General features: G+C 49.0%; 1 protein-coding gene across 1 annotated transcript; it reads left to right on the top strand.

Moving 5' to 3' along the window:
- Positions 1–2826: 2826 nt before the first annotated feature.
- On the top strand, positions 2827–14312 carry ARRDC5 (arrestin domain containing 5). Its single transcript, XM_060006545.2, has 3 exons — positions 2827–3079; positions 4539–4747; positions 13785–14312. The coding sequence occupies exons 1-3, from the start codon at positions 2827–2829 to the stop codon at positions 14310–14312; spliced, it is 990 nt and encodes a 329-aa protein (XP_059862528.1).
- The last annotated feature ends 1684 nt before the right edge of the window (positions 14313–15996 follow it).

Genomic DNA, 15996 nt, shown 5'->3' with positions numbered 1-15996 from the left:
CCGCCTTCTCCGGGCTGTCCAGGCGGGCAGAGCTGCCCTCCCCCCTCCGCCCTGCCTGCTCTGCTCTGGCCAGTCTTGGCGGGCATACAGTGACCCATGCTAGACACCTACAAAGTGCCTGAACAGGGTGCTCAGAGCTGGGAGCGTAAGAGTGGGCAAGGTCGACCCTGTTGGTGGTCTCCTGGGACGTTACATTCTTATCTGGGGAGACGAGCAAGAAATGAATAAATAAAGCAAATCATTTCAGATACCGCACATGCAATGAAGACAGGACAAGAGCTGGAGAGTGACCAGCGGCCGTATGGGGGGTGGGGATAGAGGGTACTCTGGTTAAGGTGGAGAGGTGGGCCTCTCTGAGCAGATGACATTTGAGCTGAGATCTGAGATGAGAAACCAAGGACAGATGGGTCAAGGCGGGAAGAGCAAACTCAGAGGCCGGAAAAGGCTTAGCGATGGACAGAGAGCAGGGCAGACACAGCAAAGGGGAGGGCCGGTGGGAGCTGAGGAGGTCAGAGGGGTGTCTATAAGACCTCGCAGGCCACCAGGAGGACTTTGGTCTTTCTCCTGAGAGCAGTGTGTAGCATGGGAGGGCTGTGAGCAGAAAAGCGATGAGCTCCAATTTATGTTTTTACAAGGCTTCTCTCGCCACATGTAGAGTTCCTTCTGTCTTGGCGCTGGTACTTCTGCTTTTGTTTCCCCTGGCGGTAGACAGATTAATGGCCCCCCAAAGATGTCCACATCTTAATCCCTGGAGTCTGTGAATATAGAAACTTCCATGGCAAAAGGGACTTTGCAGAGGGGATTAAATTAAACATCGTCAGATGGGGAGATTAACCTAGATTATCTGTACTGGCCCAATGTCATCACAAGGGTCCTAATAAATGACAAAGGGCGGGAGGGTCGAGTCAAAGACACAAGGATGGAAAGAGAGGATGGAGTGATGAAACTTAAAGGCAAGGAATGCGAGAAGCCTCTAGAAGCTGGAAAAGTCAAGGGACAGATTCCCTCCTAGAACCCTAGAATGTAATCCTGCCAACACCTTGATTTTAGCTCCATTTCAGACTTCTGACCTCCAGAACTGTAAGAGAATTAATTTGTGTTGTTTTAAAGCACGGACTTTGTGGACATTTGTTATAGCAGCCAGAGGAAACTAATACACGAAGTCCAGGTGCTCCTGTTAATTTTCTCCACCTTCAGGACTTCCTCAATGCAACTGATTGCATTTCTGGGTGCTCAGCCATCAGCCACATGGAGACCACGTCACAGAACGGGTAGGCAGGCCTCCCAGAGCTTGTGAGGCAGATGAAATCTTCCACATTGACAACAGCTGCCCCAGGAACCCAGCCTGCTCCTGGCGTGAGCATAGCATCTATTTGTGCCGGCTGTTGCTAAAACTCAACGTGGCCGAAAGAAGAAATAGACCATATATTCTTCATGTACATTTGGTGCAGGGCACAGCCCAGGCTCCTTGGATGAGGTTAAGTGACACAGAAAGAGGTGTCTGGCTTTCCCTGAAGAAAAGACCTGGAGTGGTGGGGATGCAGGGCCCCATTTCTCTAGTCATTTCGAGAAAGTCAGAGGGGTTGCTTGGGTTAATTAACTATGAGCAAGAGACTATGCCAAGCATCTCCAAAAGAAGTTTAGTAACTAGTTCGGAAGACAAGACATCGATGTCTGCAAAAGACATCACATCCAATAAAGCAAGATATGACAAAGAGTAAATGAGGTCTGCCAGAGCCTGGAGAACAGATACTTTGTAGAGCCTCTTCTGCTTCAGACCCTCCCCCTGCTTAGGCACCGGCCCACGCGCGAATTGGACACCACGAATAACTGCTAGGGTGCCAAGGGCCCCAGTTTCCCTTTTGCAGAACGATATGCTCTCGACAGTCATTAAGTCATTCAACAAACTTTAATTGTCCTCCCTTGCCTGAACCAGGCTCTGGGTTTGGCAAACAAATTCCTGCCCTAGAGGGACTTCCCAACCAATGGAGGAGACGCTGGCATAAAGATGAGTGTCAACTGTGCAGAGAGAGAGAATGCTTCGTGGTGGCATCCGCGTTCACATGGAGCCCACCGCGCTCTGAGCATCTTCAAGACACAGCAGATTCCATGTCCTGGCCATGGCTATCATTTTCCTTCTAACACACACTGATATAAATATAGAGCTATTAAGGTGGAAACGACTGGGAATTCCCTGGCAGTCCAGTGGTTAAGACTCCGAGATTTCACTGCTGAGGGCACGGGTTCAATCCCTGCTCTGGGAGCTAAGAGCCCACAAGCTTCATGGTGTGGCCAAAACAAACAGACAAAAGGTGAAAACGATTATCTGTGTAGGACCCAGCATCAATCTGTGAACCCTGAGAAGGGGGTGCACACACCCACATTTGGGGGCCATCGGATGGGGCAGAAAATACCCCTGGGCTCATGCCCTGTGCCTCTCCATCTGTAAATAGAGCTCACGATGCCTGCCTCACCACAGGGCCTGGAAGAATTCTTCCCACCCAGGCCCCTAGACCTCTGGCAGGATGACAGTTGTTCCCTAGTCGCCAGCAATGTTGGGATCTTGTGGTTTTCTTGTTCGTTTGTTCGTTATTTCCTAGGAAAAAGAGGTCAGGCTACCATTTCACCAACCAGTGAGGACTTTGGGATTCCCAAGCAGCCGCCCACTCCCAACAGCCTTGCCTCTCATCCTGGCCATTGGGAAACCCTTCCCGGAACCCTGGCTGGATGATGTCACAGACAGATGACGTCACTGTGGCCAAGGAACCGGGGATCTCAGTGACATGGGGGAGAGGGGAGGATGTTTCTCCGTCACCCCAACCCCCTATGTCTGTGGTGAAGTCCATTGAATTAGTGCTGCCCAAGGATGCGGTCTACCTGGCCGGCTCCAGCATAAAAGGGCAGGTGGTTCTAACCCTGAACAGCACCCTGGTGGACCCCATCGTGAAGGTGGAGCTCGTGGGAAGAGGTTATGTGGAGTGGAATGAAGAAATTGGGGCATCCCGCGATTACAGCCGAGATGTTATTTGCAACAACAAGGCTGACTATGTGCACAAGACAAAGACATTCCCAGTGGAGGGTAAGGACAAGGCCAGCCGCCAACCTTAGCCAGAATAGGAACCGGGGTCTGGAAGGTAAACACATCTGTTAGTCAATCAACAAACCCCCGGGGATATCAGAAATGGGCAGAGGCCTGGTTCCCCTGGTCACAGGGAAAGAGATAGGAGGGAGAAGGCTAGGAAAGCTCTCCGTGGGAAGGACTGACTAGTCCCCAACTCTGCCAGGTTCAAATCTAAAGTCTGGACAGACATCAGGAAGCCTAAGCTACCAGGAAACTATATGTCCTTTCCAAAATATGTCCATGGGGGTGTTTCCGGGTAGTCCACAGTCAAGCAGAACACTTGGCCAATGCTTGACTGAACAAAGTTCAATTGTAGATTTTTTTTTTTTTAATTTTAGATAGGGTAGCCTGGGAAGGTCTCTCCAAAGAGGTGACTACCAAGCTCAGATCTAGTGATGGGAGGGGGACCTGCCCAGATATCCAAGGGAGGAACGGCAACCTGCTGGGCCTTCATACTCAGCAATTAGGCCGCCTCTCTGTGTCCCAGTTAACCCACCTGGAAAATGGGAATAGGAAAAAGTCCTGCCTCCTAAGACTGCCTTGAGGACTTAATGATTTAATGGCATGTCGAGGGGAGGGCTCAGAATAGTGGGGTGGGGGGGGAGGGGTATACAGTAATGTTTGTTAGGTGTTCGTTTTTTCAACCAAAACACTCCCCCACCCCTCACCACCCACATTATCAGCTATCACCCTTCTCCATTTCCAAGGGAAGCATCCTTTCCCCTCAGAAGCATCAGCCCCAAGCCTGCGATGGGTTCACTCATTTACTTCACAAACATGTATTAAGCACCTACTGTGCACAACAGCCATGGCAGATGCTGGGGATACAACAGCGAAGAAAACAGACAGGGTCCCTGGCGTCGCTGGGGTTGCCATCAGGCAGGGAAAACGCTCTAATAAGGGGGTTTTGGAGAAGTGCAAAAAAAAAATAAAACAGGGAGGTCACAGAGATGGGGGGTAGTGTGAGTCCCTCCCCGGTCTTCCATCACCACTCAGTCAATCAACAAATATTAAGCACCTACTGTATGCTGTGCACTGAAGGCCAAGCTCTGCCAGGGCAGGGAGATTTGCCTGCCTTGGGACCCAAGGTGTGTTTGTTGAATGAATATGCGATCGAATCCTGCAGCCAGACCTCCAGTTTCCCAGGCCCAGAGCACGGGTGAGCAAGTCCTGGTCAGTGGTTTTGAGTGACCACCCCAGTCGCATCACCTACCCAGGGCATCGGTCTCCAGCGTAGCTGAGACCTAATATTTATGGGCCTAGGCTTTTTCAATCCCTAAAAATCACAGAGCTAAGCCTAGCTCAGGGACAAACAGGCCAGGTCCAGAACAAGCTCCCTGCCAAAACAATAAAGAAAGAAAAGAGGGAAGAAAAGATTCTAGAACCTTCTGATGGCATCGGTGTGTTTTGCTTTCAGATAATTGGTTAAGTGCAGGCAGCCGCACCTTTGACTTCCATTTCAACTTACCTGCCAGGCTCCCTTCTACCTTCACCAGCAAAAGTGGCCATGTCTTTTACTTCGTGCAGGCCTCCTGCATGGGTCGGGAGCACATTCTAGCCAAGAAGAGAAGGTACTTGTTGGTTCAAGGGACTTCTTCGGATTTCCACGCAGAAAACCCATTGCAGGTAGTGATGCAGAAGGAGCAGGGGTAGGGCATGTCCTCAAAGCTCCCCGGAGGCAGGGGGAGGCGGGCAGCCAGGAGACGGGAGGCTGTGACCTGGAAGAAGGGAAGGTGTTGGCCGCTCCTCCGGCCCAGTGATTTCGCAAACGGGGAATCAGAAACCAGGGCAGGAACTAAACCAGCGGCTCTCAACTGGGGTGATTCTGCCCCTGCGGGGGACACTGGGAGATGTCTGGGAACATTTTTGGTTGTCTCAACTGGGGAGGGGTGATGAGTGGGATCAAGAGAGTGTGGGCCAGGGATGACGCTCCACACCCCGCAGTGCCCCCCACAGGGAATGACATGGGCCCTGAATGTCCTTGACATTCAAGAATCAAGAGTGAGCAGAGGGACTTCCCTGGTGGCGCAGTGGTTAAGAATCCGCCTGCCAATGCAGGGGACACAGGTTTGAGCCCTGTTCCGGGAAAATCCCACATACCGCGGAGCAGCTAAGCCCGTGCGCCACAACTACCGAGCCCACGAGCCACAACTACTAGCCCGCATGCCACAACTACTGAAGCCCTTGAGCCTAGAGCCCATGGTCCACAACAAAGAGAAGCCACCGCAATGAGAAACCCGTGCACCACGATGAAGAGTAGCCACCGCTCGCCCCAACTAGAGAAAGTCCACGTGCAGCAACGAAGACCAAACGCAGCCAAAAATAAGTAAATAAATAAATGTTATTAAAAAAAAAAAAAAAAAGAGTGAGCAGAGGCCCCTCTGTGACCCCTGACTGAGGGTCCTGGGTGCTCGGTGACTCTCCAGGAACTGATAATGGAGGTGGTGCCCCCCACCAAGAAGCACGGAAAGGGGATGCCCTCCATTCAGGGGGAAGGAAGGGCCTTGTGGCATCAGTCACCTGAGCGGAGGAAGTTTTTGGACAGCTTCTGGAGGCCAGGTGCAGAGGTGGAAGTAAGGGAGGGTGGACTTACATTGGCCAAAGTCACTTCACCTCCCTGGGGACCCATTTGTCATCAGAGTGTTGTGGCTGAGAGGGCTGGCATTTTAGTTTTCAACGTCCAAGTTAAAAATCCTAGCATCTCCACCTACCTGCTGTGTGACCCTCTGCAAGTGATGTGGCCTCTCTGTGCCTGCATTTCCTCATCTGTCAAATGGGCACAGAGATGGTGCCTGTCCCCTAGATCTCAGAAGGAGCAGTGAGTGGACTTCATGCAAGTTCTGGACCTTGCACAGTGGCCGGCAGTGGTGGTAGGAGAGAGCCCCAGAATATTAAGTCCCCATAAATCTTGTCACTGCTGCTGCCGCCACAGGTAGCCTTTTTTTTTTGGCTGCACCACATGGCATGTGGGATCTTAATTCCCTGACCAGGGATCAGACGTGCACCCCCTGCATTGGAAGCATGGAGTCTTAACCACTGGACTGCCAGGGAAGTCCCGGGTAGTCTTATCTGTGTAACAGGGATCATCTCTAGCCCGGCCTACTTCAGGGGGGTAGATGCTTGGAGGGGTGGATCAGATGAAGCAGACCTGAGCTCAAGGCCCGCTTGGCCACCTGCTCCCTGTGTGACCCAGAGCGGGCTCTGGCCCTTCTCTGGCTCTTCCCTCAAGAGTTAATCTAGGGTGCAGGGGGCACAAGGCAGGAATTGGGGCAAAATGCTGGTATGGGACCACACCTAGCTTGAGATCTCTGCCGCCAGATCCTTCACTAGCCGATGGCCTTGGGCAATTAACAGCACCTCCCAGACCCTCGATTGTCCTGATCTGTACAATGGGAATACTACTACTACTACTACTACTAATCTTTCCTCGATTGTGGGGATCACAAAGCACCCAGCACGATGTGTACACATAGGGGATGCCTAGTAAATGGGAAGAGCTCAAATCGTTATTATAGCAGCAAAGAGAGTTATTACAGATATGTTTTCCTTTTTATTACCTATTTATTTATTTATGGCTACACTGGGTCTTTGTTGCTGCACACGGGCTTTCTCTAGTTGCGGCAAGCGGGGGGCTACTCTTCAGTGCGGTGTGCGGGCTTCTTACTGTGGTGGCTTCTCTTGTTGCGGACCACGGACTTTAGGCATGCGTGCTTCAGTAGTGTGGCACGCGGGCACCATAGCTGTGGCGCGCGGGCTCTAGAGCGCAGGCTCAGTAGTTGTGGCACACGGGCTTAGTTGCTCCGTGGCATGTGGCATCTTCCCGGACCAGGGCTCAAACCCGTGCCCCGTGCACTGGCAGGCAGATTCTTAACCACTGCACCACCGGGGAAGTCCCTACAGATATGTTTTGAGAGTACAGAAATATGGTGTTTTCTTCAGCTACTCAGTACTGTTTTAATCAGATTGTAGGGGGCAGGGTGAGGGCAGGAGCTGGTGGACCAGGGCAGAAGCTACTGCTCTGGTCCAAGTAGACACGGAGTCTTGACTCCTATAATCTGTCCTTCTCATAGCAGCTGAAAGGATTCAGGTGATGACCCTGCTCAGCCTTCCAGGGCTCCCACCTTCCACGGGGTAAACGCTCAAGGCCTCCCTGCGGCCCCCAAGGCCCTGCACCACCTGCCCTGTCCCCTCCCTGCCCTCCCCTCCTCCCTCTCTCCCCCTCACTCACTCTGCTCCCGACACACTGGCCTCCTTGCTGTTCCTCCAACACGACAGGCATGGTGCTGCCCCAGGGCCTTTGCACAGGCTGCGCCCTCCGCCTGGAACCCTGTGACAGGATCTTCCTATCCCTCCCCCTCATCCTTCAGATCTTTGCTTGGAAGCCAGGTCTTCAATCACCGGCATTGCTGATGCCCCCATGAACCGCCGCAACCCCCACAGAAGGCAATATCCATATTAAAATGAACACGCACTTTGCCTCATCCATTTCCCTTCTAGAAAATTCTCCCATCGCTATCCTTTCACGTGTGTGACATGACCTCTCACTGCACTGTTTGTGGTGGCCAGAAACTGGCAACAGCTTAAATGTTTGTTGCTAAGTCAATTAAAGTAGCAGTACACAAAGGTCAACTCTACAGATACAGCAAAGAGAGAAAGAGAGAGAGACCAAGACACAGAGACAGAGAGTGAGGCAGCTCTCCCTCTCAGCACCTCCAAGTTACTGGGTTGAACGAGTAAAGCAAAGTTCAGAACAGCGTGTCTAGCCGTTGGTGGTAAAAACAAAAACTGCACAGAACTTCCTTGCAGGTGTAACAAACAGACGTCTCTTTCCAGAGACCAGAGAAACCGGCAACAGACACTGCCTCCTGGGAGGGAGCAGGGGAGGGGCAAACTTTTCCCCTTCCACTTTTTTTTTTTAACATCTTTATTGATATACAACTCACATACCTTATAATTCACCCCTTTAAAATGTCCAAATCAGGACTTCCCTGGCGGTCCAGTGGTTAAGGTTCCATGCTTCCAACGCAAGGGGCGTGTGTTTGATCCCTCATGGGGGAACTACGGTCCCATGTGCTAAGCGGTGCGGCCAAATAAAAAATAAATAAAAATAAAATAAAATGTCCAAATCAATGGCTTTTAGTGCATTCACACAGTTGTACAGCCCTCACCACAGTCAGTTCTAGAACACTTTTATTATCCCCCAAAGAAGTCTTGCATCCCTTAGCTGTCACCCCCAAACCTCTCCGTCCCCTCCCCCAGCCACCACTAAATCCATTCTCTGTCTCTGTGGATTTGCCTGGTCTGGACGTCCCTCCCCTCACCTCTTGATGGACCTTGGATTGTTTCCACATTTTGGCTATTAGGAACGATGCTGCTGCTAACATACGTGTGCAAGTTTTTACATGGACGCGAGTTTTCATTTCTCATGGGTAGACACCTAGGAGTGGAACTGGGAAAGATGGTAACTCTGTTTTACCTTTCGAGGAGCGGCCAGACTCTTTTCTACGGCGGCCACCCCATTTTACATTCCCACCAGCCATGAACGAGGGTTCCAATTTTTCCACATTCACTCCTCTCTGTGTACCTTTAGAATTTTGAAAGACGTGACCCATTGCCTCTTCCAACAAGCAGTACCATTGGGTAGAGGACATGTCGCCAAGACCCTTCCTAACCAAGAAGTCTGAAAGAGTTGGCATCCTGACTCCCCTTACCTCACCCCCTTGCCTAACCTCATAGCTTATCCCTATCAGAAATGTACCATTAGGGCTTCCCTGGTGGCGCAGTGGTTAAGAATCCGCCTGCCAATGTAGGACACCTGGGTTCGAGCCCTGGTCCGGGAAGATCCCACATGCCACGGAGCAACTAAGCCCGTGCGCCACAACTACTGAGCCTGCGCTCTAGCGCCCATGAGCCGCAACTATGGAGCCCATGTGCCTAGGGCCCATGCTCCGCAACAAGAGAAGCCACAGCAATGAGAAGCCCGCGCACCGCAACGAAGAGTAGCCCCCGCTCGCCGCCACTAGAGAAATCCCGTGCACAGCAACGAAGACCCAAAGCAGCCATAAATAGATAAATAAATAAACAACAACAACAAAAAAAGAAATGTACCACTAAAAAAAAAAAAAAAGGAATGTACCATTTATATGTCCATCTCCAGACCAGAGCAGAGACTGGACTGGTCTTCACTGCTGTGGGTTTTCCTTGAACTTTGCACCAAGTTGATACAAACGAATACTGGTTGAATGAATGAATCCTCCCAAAGTTTCATATATGCCAAAGGAATATGGGGTCCCAAAAAACTCCTGGGTATGGAAAATCAATGTTGAGTTTGTGCCCTAATATTCTTGGAAATCAGAGCCCTGTGGCCACCCCACCTGGCCTGGTGCGGGGGGGGGGGGGGTCTCTCTGATGGGCCACCCCTGATGCCTCTCGGCACTTCCTTCAGGACCAGGACAGAACTGCTGGCTTGGCCTTGAGTTAGGGCAGTGAGTCCTTTAATGCCTGCAGGGTCCTAACGCATGCAACGAATTTTCGAATAAGACTGGAGGGGTTTAGAATGAAATGGGCTGCAATTAGCCTTCCAAGAGGAGGGAAAGAGTGGGAAGGCTGAAGATAGGCAGAAGCCAGAGGCAGAGGGTAGGAGGTGAGGCTGAAGGGGTCGGGGGGGGGGGGGGGGGGTGGTCAGCCTGAGGTCTCCAAGAGGAAAGGCATTGAACCTAGAACAGTGTTTTTCAAACCTCAGGTCATGACCCGCTAGTGGGGCGCAAAGCATATTTCTACAAAATGAAAGGATAGGCAGGACCAAAATAGAAAAATATCAAAAAATATCAATTTTGTAGGTTGCAAACGTTGTTGTTCTTAATATAAAATAAGAAAACAGAACAGAGAATAAAATAGGTAGAATAGAAAGTATCAGAAAAAGTCCACTTGGTGGGTTGCCATTAATTTTTAAAAATGAAAACAGAGAATAGAATATGTCAGAAAATATAAATTTGGTGGGTTGCAACAGACTTTGTTTTTATAAAATCAATGTGTAGGACTGAATAGAATAGTATTGAATACGTAAAAGGGGATAGAATTTACCAGAAAAAATAAATTTGGTGGGTTACAACGTTTTCGTTGTATATAAAACAAAATGATAGAATAGAATAGCGTAAGTAGACTAGAAATACCAGAAAAATCAATTCAGAGGGTCCAATCAAGAGTTTTTAAAAGAATAGATTAAATAGAATAGAAGAGGATAGAAGAGGAATGCTCAGCAGGCATGTAGCAAGGATAAGCATTATTTCATGAAACTTATTTCTCTTTCATAGATTTAGATGCCGATGGATATATAGATTTGTGCTTTCGCCACAATATTAAAATCTACGTTTCAACTATGAGTTGTGGTTTTTTTTTTTTTTTTTTTTTTTTTTTTTTTGCGGTATGTGGGCCTCTCACTGTTGTGGCCTCTCCCGTTGCAGAGCACAGGCTTAGCGGCCATGGCCCACGGACCCAGCCGCTCCGCGGCATATGGGATCCCCCCAGAGCGGGGCACGAACCCGCGTCCCCTGCAACGGCAGGCGGACTCCCAACCACTGCACCACCAGGGAAGCCCCGAGTTGTGGTTTTTTAAAAAAGAATAATATGTAACAAATACTCTATGTGGCCTGCAGAGTCTAAAAGATTCATCATCAGGCTCTTTACAGAAAAAAATTCATCAACTCTATGTCCTAGACCAACTCTTTCTTTTAAATTGTAGTATAGTTGATTTACAATATTACATTAGTTTCTGGTGTATAACAGTGATTCAATATTTTTATAGACTATACTCCATTTAAAGTTATTACAAAATAATGGCTATATTTCCCTGTGCTGTATAATATATCCTTCTTAATCATTTACTTTGTATATAGTAGCCTGTGTCTCTCTCTTTATTTTTAGTGGAGTATAGTTGCTTTACAATGTTGTGTTAGTTTCTGCTGTACAGCGAAGTGAATCAGCCACATGTATACATGTATCCCCTCTTTCTTGGATTTCCCTCCCATTTAGGTCACCACAGAGCATTGAGTAGAGTTCCCTGTGCTATACAGCAGGTTCTCATTAGTTATCTATCTTATACCGAGTAGTGTATATATGCCACCCCTAATCTCCCAATCTGTCCCACCCTCCCCTTCCCCCCTTGGTATCCATACGTCTGTTCCCTACGTCTGTGTCTCCATTTCTGCTCTGCAAATAAGTTCATCTATACCATTTTTCTAGATTCCACATATATGCGTTAATATATGATACTTGTTTTTCTCCTACTGACTTACTTCACTCTGTATGACAGTCTCTAGGTCCATCCATGTCTCTGCAAATGGTGCAGTTTCATTCCTTTCTATGACTGAGTAATTTTCCATTGTATATATGCACCACATCTTCTTTATCCATTCCTCTGTTGATGGACATTTAGGTTGCTTCCATGACCTGGTTATTGTGAGTAGTGCTGCAATGACCATTGGGGTGCATGTATCTTTTTGAATTATGGCTTTCTCCAGGTATATGCCCAGGAGTGGAATTGCTGGGTCATATAGTAGTTCTATTTTTGGTTTTTTAAGGAAGCACCATACTGTTCTCAATAGTGACTATATCAATTTACATTCCCACCAACAGTGTAAGTGTGTTCCCTTTTCTACACACCCTCTCTAGCATTTATTGTTTGCAGACTTTTTAATGATAGCCATTCTGACTGGTGTGAGGTGATACCTCATTGTAGTTTTGATTTGCATTTCTCTAGTAATTAGTGATGTTGAGCATGTTTTCATGTGTTTGTTGGCCATCTGTATGTCTTCTTTGGAGAAATGTCTATTTAGGTCTTCTGCCCTTTTTTTTTTTTTGGCGGTACGCGGACCTCTCACTGTCGTGGCCTCTCCCGTTGCGGAGCACAGGCTCCGGACGCGCAGGCTCAGCAGCCATGGCTCAGAGGCCCAGCCACTCTGCGGTATGTGGGATCTTCCTGGACCGAGGCATGAACCCGTGTCCCCTGCATCGGCAGGCAGACTCTCAACCACAGCGGCTGCACCAATTTACATTCCCACCAACAGTGTAGGAGGGTTCCCTTTCCTCCACATCCTGGCCAGCATTTGTCATTTGTAGAATTTTTGATGATACCCATTCTGACAGGTGTGAGGTGCTATTTCATTGTGGTTTTGATTTGTATTTCTCTGATGATTAGCCACGTTGAGACTTTTTTCGTGTGCCTATTGACCATCTGTATATCTTCTTTGGTAGAGCAACTCTTTCTTGTATGTAAGCCCAAGAAGTGTCTTCAGATGCTCCTTCCAGCTCTTTTATGATGTCAAACACACATGGAAACAATATAAATGTCTATCCTTCCCTAGCGGTCCAGTGGTTAGGACTCCATGCTTCCACTGCAGGGGGCGCGGGTTCAATCCCTGGTCAGGGAACTAGGATCCTGCATGCCGCACAGCACGGCAAAAAAAAAAAATATATATATATATATACATAAAATATGTATATTATATATATAGATATAAAAATGTCTATCCTGGAGGGGGAAGGGTAAATTAACTATTTTGCAGCACATTCCATTGCCATCGTGGAAACAAATGAATCAGAATGACAGGCACCAACATGAACGCCTTTCAAACACAGGATGTTAAGCTAGAAAAGCAGGTTGCTGGAAAAGATATGAGGCTTGATTTATTTAAAACATTCAGATATGTCAAACAATACTGTGTACTTCTACCACAAATAAATAAATGTACTCCTAAACAATACAAACATTTGCATGAGCATGACAAATGCCACACACACACACACACACACACACACACACACACACACACGCTTGTAAAAGTATTAAGTTCCTCTGGAAGAAGATACAGGAAGTCAGCAGAAGTGGAGAGCAAATCATTGGAAGCGCACTCCACCTCACAACAAATCTTTTATTTTATTTCATTTATTTATTTATTTTTTGGTCACATGGCTTGCAGGATCTTAGTTCCCTGGCCAGGGATCCAACCTGGGCCTCGGCAGTGAAAGCGCCAAGTCCTAGCCCCTGGACGGCCAGAGAATTCCCTCGAATCTTTTACAGTAGTACCCACAAATAAAAAGCCAAATGTTACCCAAGCCACACATTAAACATAACGTATATGTGACTTTATTTGCAATCCAGCAGCTAACCAATTGATATAAAGGCTGCTTTTTGAAGCCTTTATTTAAACACGTTACATAATTTCAACTCTACAGTTTTCATGATTCAGAGCCCATAATATTTTCTCCTTAAGTCTGAACTACTTGGGTAAGCCCTAGGTCTGGGCTTAGACCATAAGACATTCCCTGTCTTCCAGAAAACTAAGACTCAGAGAAGTCAAGGCACTGGTACAAGGTCACACAGCAAGTGAGTTATGGAGCTGGGGATAAAGCCAGGGCCTTGTGAATTTCTTAGGTCTATTTTACAGACAAGGAAATTGACAGTCAGAATGGCAAAGGATTTTGATTAAATGGCAAAGCTGGGAATGACTTTGGGCTGCAAAATCCCCAAGACTCCAGATTCCATCCCAGTGCCTCTTACTAGGAGAGTCCCAAAGGCTCAAGGCTTTGGTGGACTGTTGGGTGAGCAAGTGGATCTTGTGGCCGCAATGCCTCACAATTGTCCATTCCCCCCACCCCCTTCTAGAATCCTCTGGTCGTGGAGGCCAAGAAAAAGATCTACTACAATTGCTGCAGACAGGGCACCATCTGCCTGCAGATCCAGATGGAAAAGAACATCTTCACGCCAGGGGAGAGGGTCATTTTCACCACGGAAATCAACAACCAGACCAGCAAGAGCATCAAGACGGTCATCTTTGCCCTCTACGCCCACGTGCAGTACGAGGGCTTCACACCCAATGCAGAGCGACACTCAAGGGTGGACAGCAGTGAGCTGCTTCGGCAGGAGGCCAACACCCAAATCACACCCTTCAACACCACCAAGATCGTCAGCACTTTCTACCTCCCGCCCGTGCTGTCCGTGAGCTGCAGCACACGGGACAGCGAGATCATGAACACCTACTACGAACTGGTCAGCACCGTCCACCTGCCCTGGTCCCTGACCAGTGTCAAGGTCAAGGTGCCCATCATTATCACCAGAGCCCCCGTGGACTCAGACAGCTGCGGGCTGCTGGACGGGAGCAGTGTTATCGTGAGCCTGGATCATCAGAATTAAATGCCCAAACGTCTAAATATTTCAAGTTTTATCAAACTCTAAGGCAGGTCCTTCCTTTGCCTCGTGCAGATGGCCTTCAGATGAGTCCAGGCTTGGGCAGCACGTAGTCTGAAACTTGCCAAGCTCCAGCCGTGCGGTCCTCCATTTCTCCCATCCCAAGAAAGATCACTCAATACCAGTAGAGGACAAAGCCTTCCAGGACCGCACCCCAGTTAGCACCCCAGACCCATCTGCTTGCTGGCTCTTACAGTGCCAAGACCAGGGATCCCCAACTGGGAGCGACTCTGCCCTCCAGAGGACACTGGCAAAGCCTAGTTGTATTGGTTATCCCAATTGAGGGGAGCAGGGTGCGCTCCTGGCATCCAGGGGGTGGGGGCTAGGGATGCTGCTCTGTGCCGCACAGTGCCCAGGACGGTCTCCCACAGAGAATGGCCCAGCTCCAGATGTCAACAGTACCGAGGTGGGGAGACCCGGGCTGGGGCCATGTATGGGGACAGATGGTTGCTGAGTCCCCAGGCTGGGTCTGGGAGCCTCTTATCCAAGTCGTATCCCTCATCCACTCACAGTCCCCCTCCCCGGCTCCCCCACCACATTCAGGGTAAAAGCCCAAGTCCTCCCAGCACATCCACCCACGTCCAATCTATCAGCAAGCCATAGGGGCCCCTCTCCAAAATCTCCCCAGAATCCGCCTATTTCTCTGCCCTCCTCTGCATCCAGCTTTCCTCCCATCCATCCCCTGGACCAGGGCGGTCACCTGCACCTGGGTCTCCTGACCCCTGACCTGGATCCCCACGTTCTGTCCTTCCTGCAAATAAAAATCCAGGACCCCCAATTAGACTTGAATTTCAGAAGAATAATTTTTTAGCATAAGTATGTCCCTCACCACAGTTGGTATCTACTTATGCTTTAAAAAATCATTCGTTGTTTACCTGATATGCCAGTTTAACTGAACATCCTGTATTTTATCTGGTCATCCGATTCCCCAAGCAACTAAAAGACTCTCCGCACAAGTCGGGCCACCATACTCCTCGGCTTAAAATCTTTTAAACCTCCGGCGGGTCCCCAAAGCATCCGCTGCAGCCCACCAGGTCCTGGGTGGTCAGGAATGAAGGAATGGGCCAGAGTGTTTATTCTGGGCTAATGACTCTGAAATATTTCTCCAAGCACCCGCAGGCGACAAAATACTCGCACCTGCCTCACCCCTGCCGCGGGCCCTCCATAAACCATGCAGAGGGGAGGCATATACACTTGAATGGCGGGCCCAAGGCATTCCGGAACATTCTGAGATGCTGTTTCAGATCAAACTTTTTTGAGGGGAGGCGGTGCAGATAGAATGCACAGATTTAATTTGCTATTTCTCTCTTTAAAAAAATTTTTTTCATGAGAGAGATCTCTCACTTTCAGCCATGTTTACAGGGTGTCTCCAAAAGAGCTTCTGTGGCAGTCCTGGCTCCCTGGCAGGGGTCACTGCTGGGCCTGGGTGGGGATGTACCCCTGCTGATTTGGGTATGTAATCTTCCTTTTGCAGTGGACAAAAGGATCCAACCCTGAGGCGGTGTCATTCCGCTGCCCTGCTTCCCGAAAATTCAAAATGGTTTATTTTAGGGAGGAAGAGGATGATCTTGCTTGCCATAATGTCCTTGGCCCCAGCCTGAGCATCCTTGAGGCTCTGGAGACCAGGTCT

The sequence above is a fragment of the Delphinus delphis genome, chromosome 3, assembly GCF_949987515.2.
Source record: "Delphinus delphis chromosome 3, mDelDel1.2, whole genome shotgun sequence".
In the NCBI taxonomy this organism is placed as follows: Eukaryota; Metazoa; Chordata; class Mammalia; order Artiodactyla; family Delphinidae; genus Delphinus; species Delphinus delphis.
The sequence above is the reverse complement of the archived record's forward strand: the minus strand, read 5'-3'. Positions and strand labels throughout refer to the sequence as shown.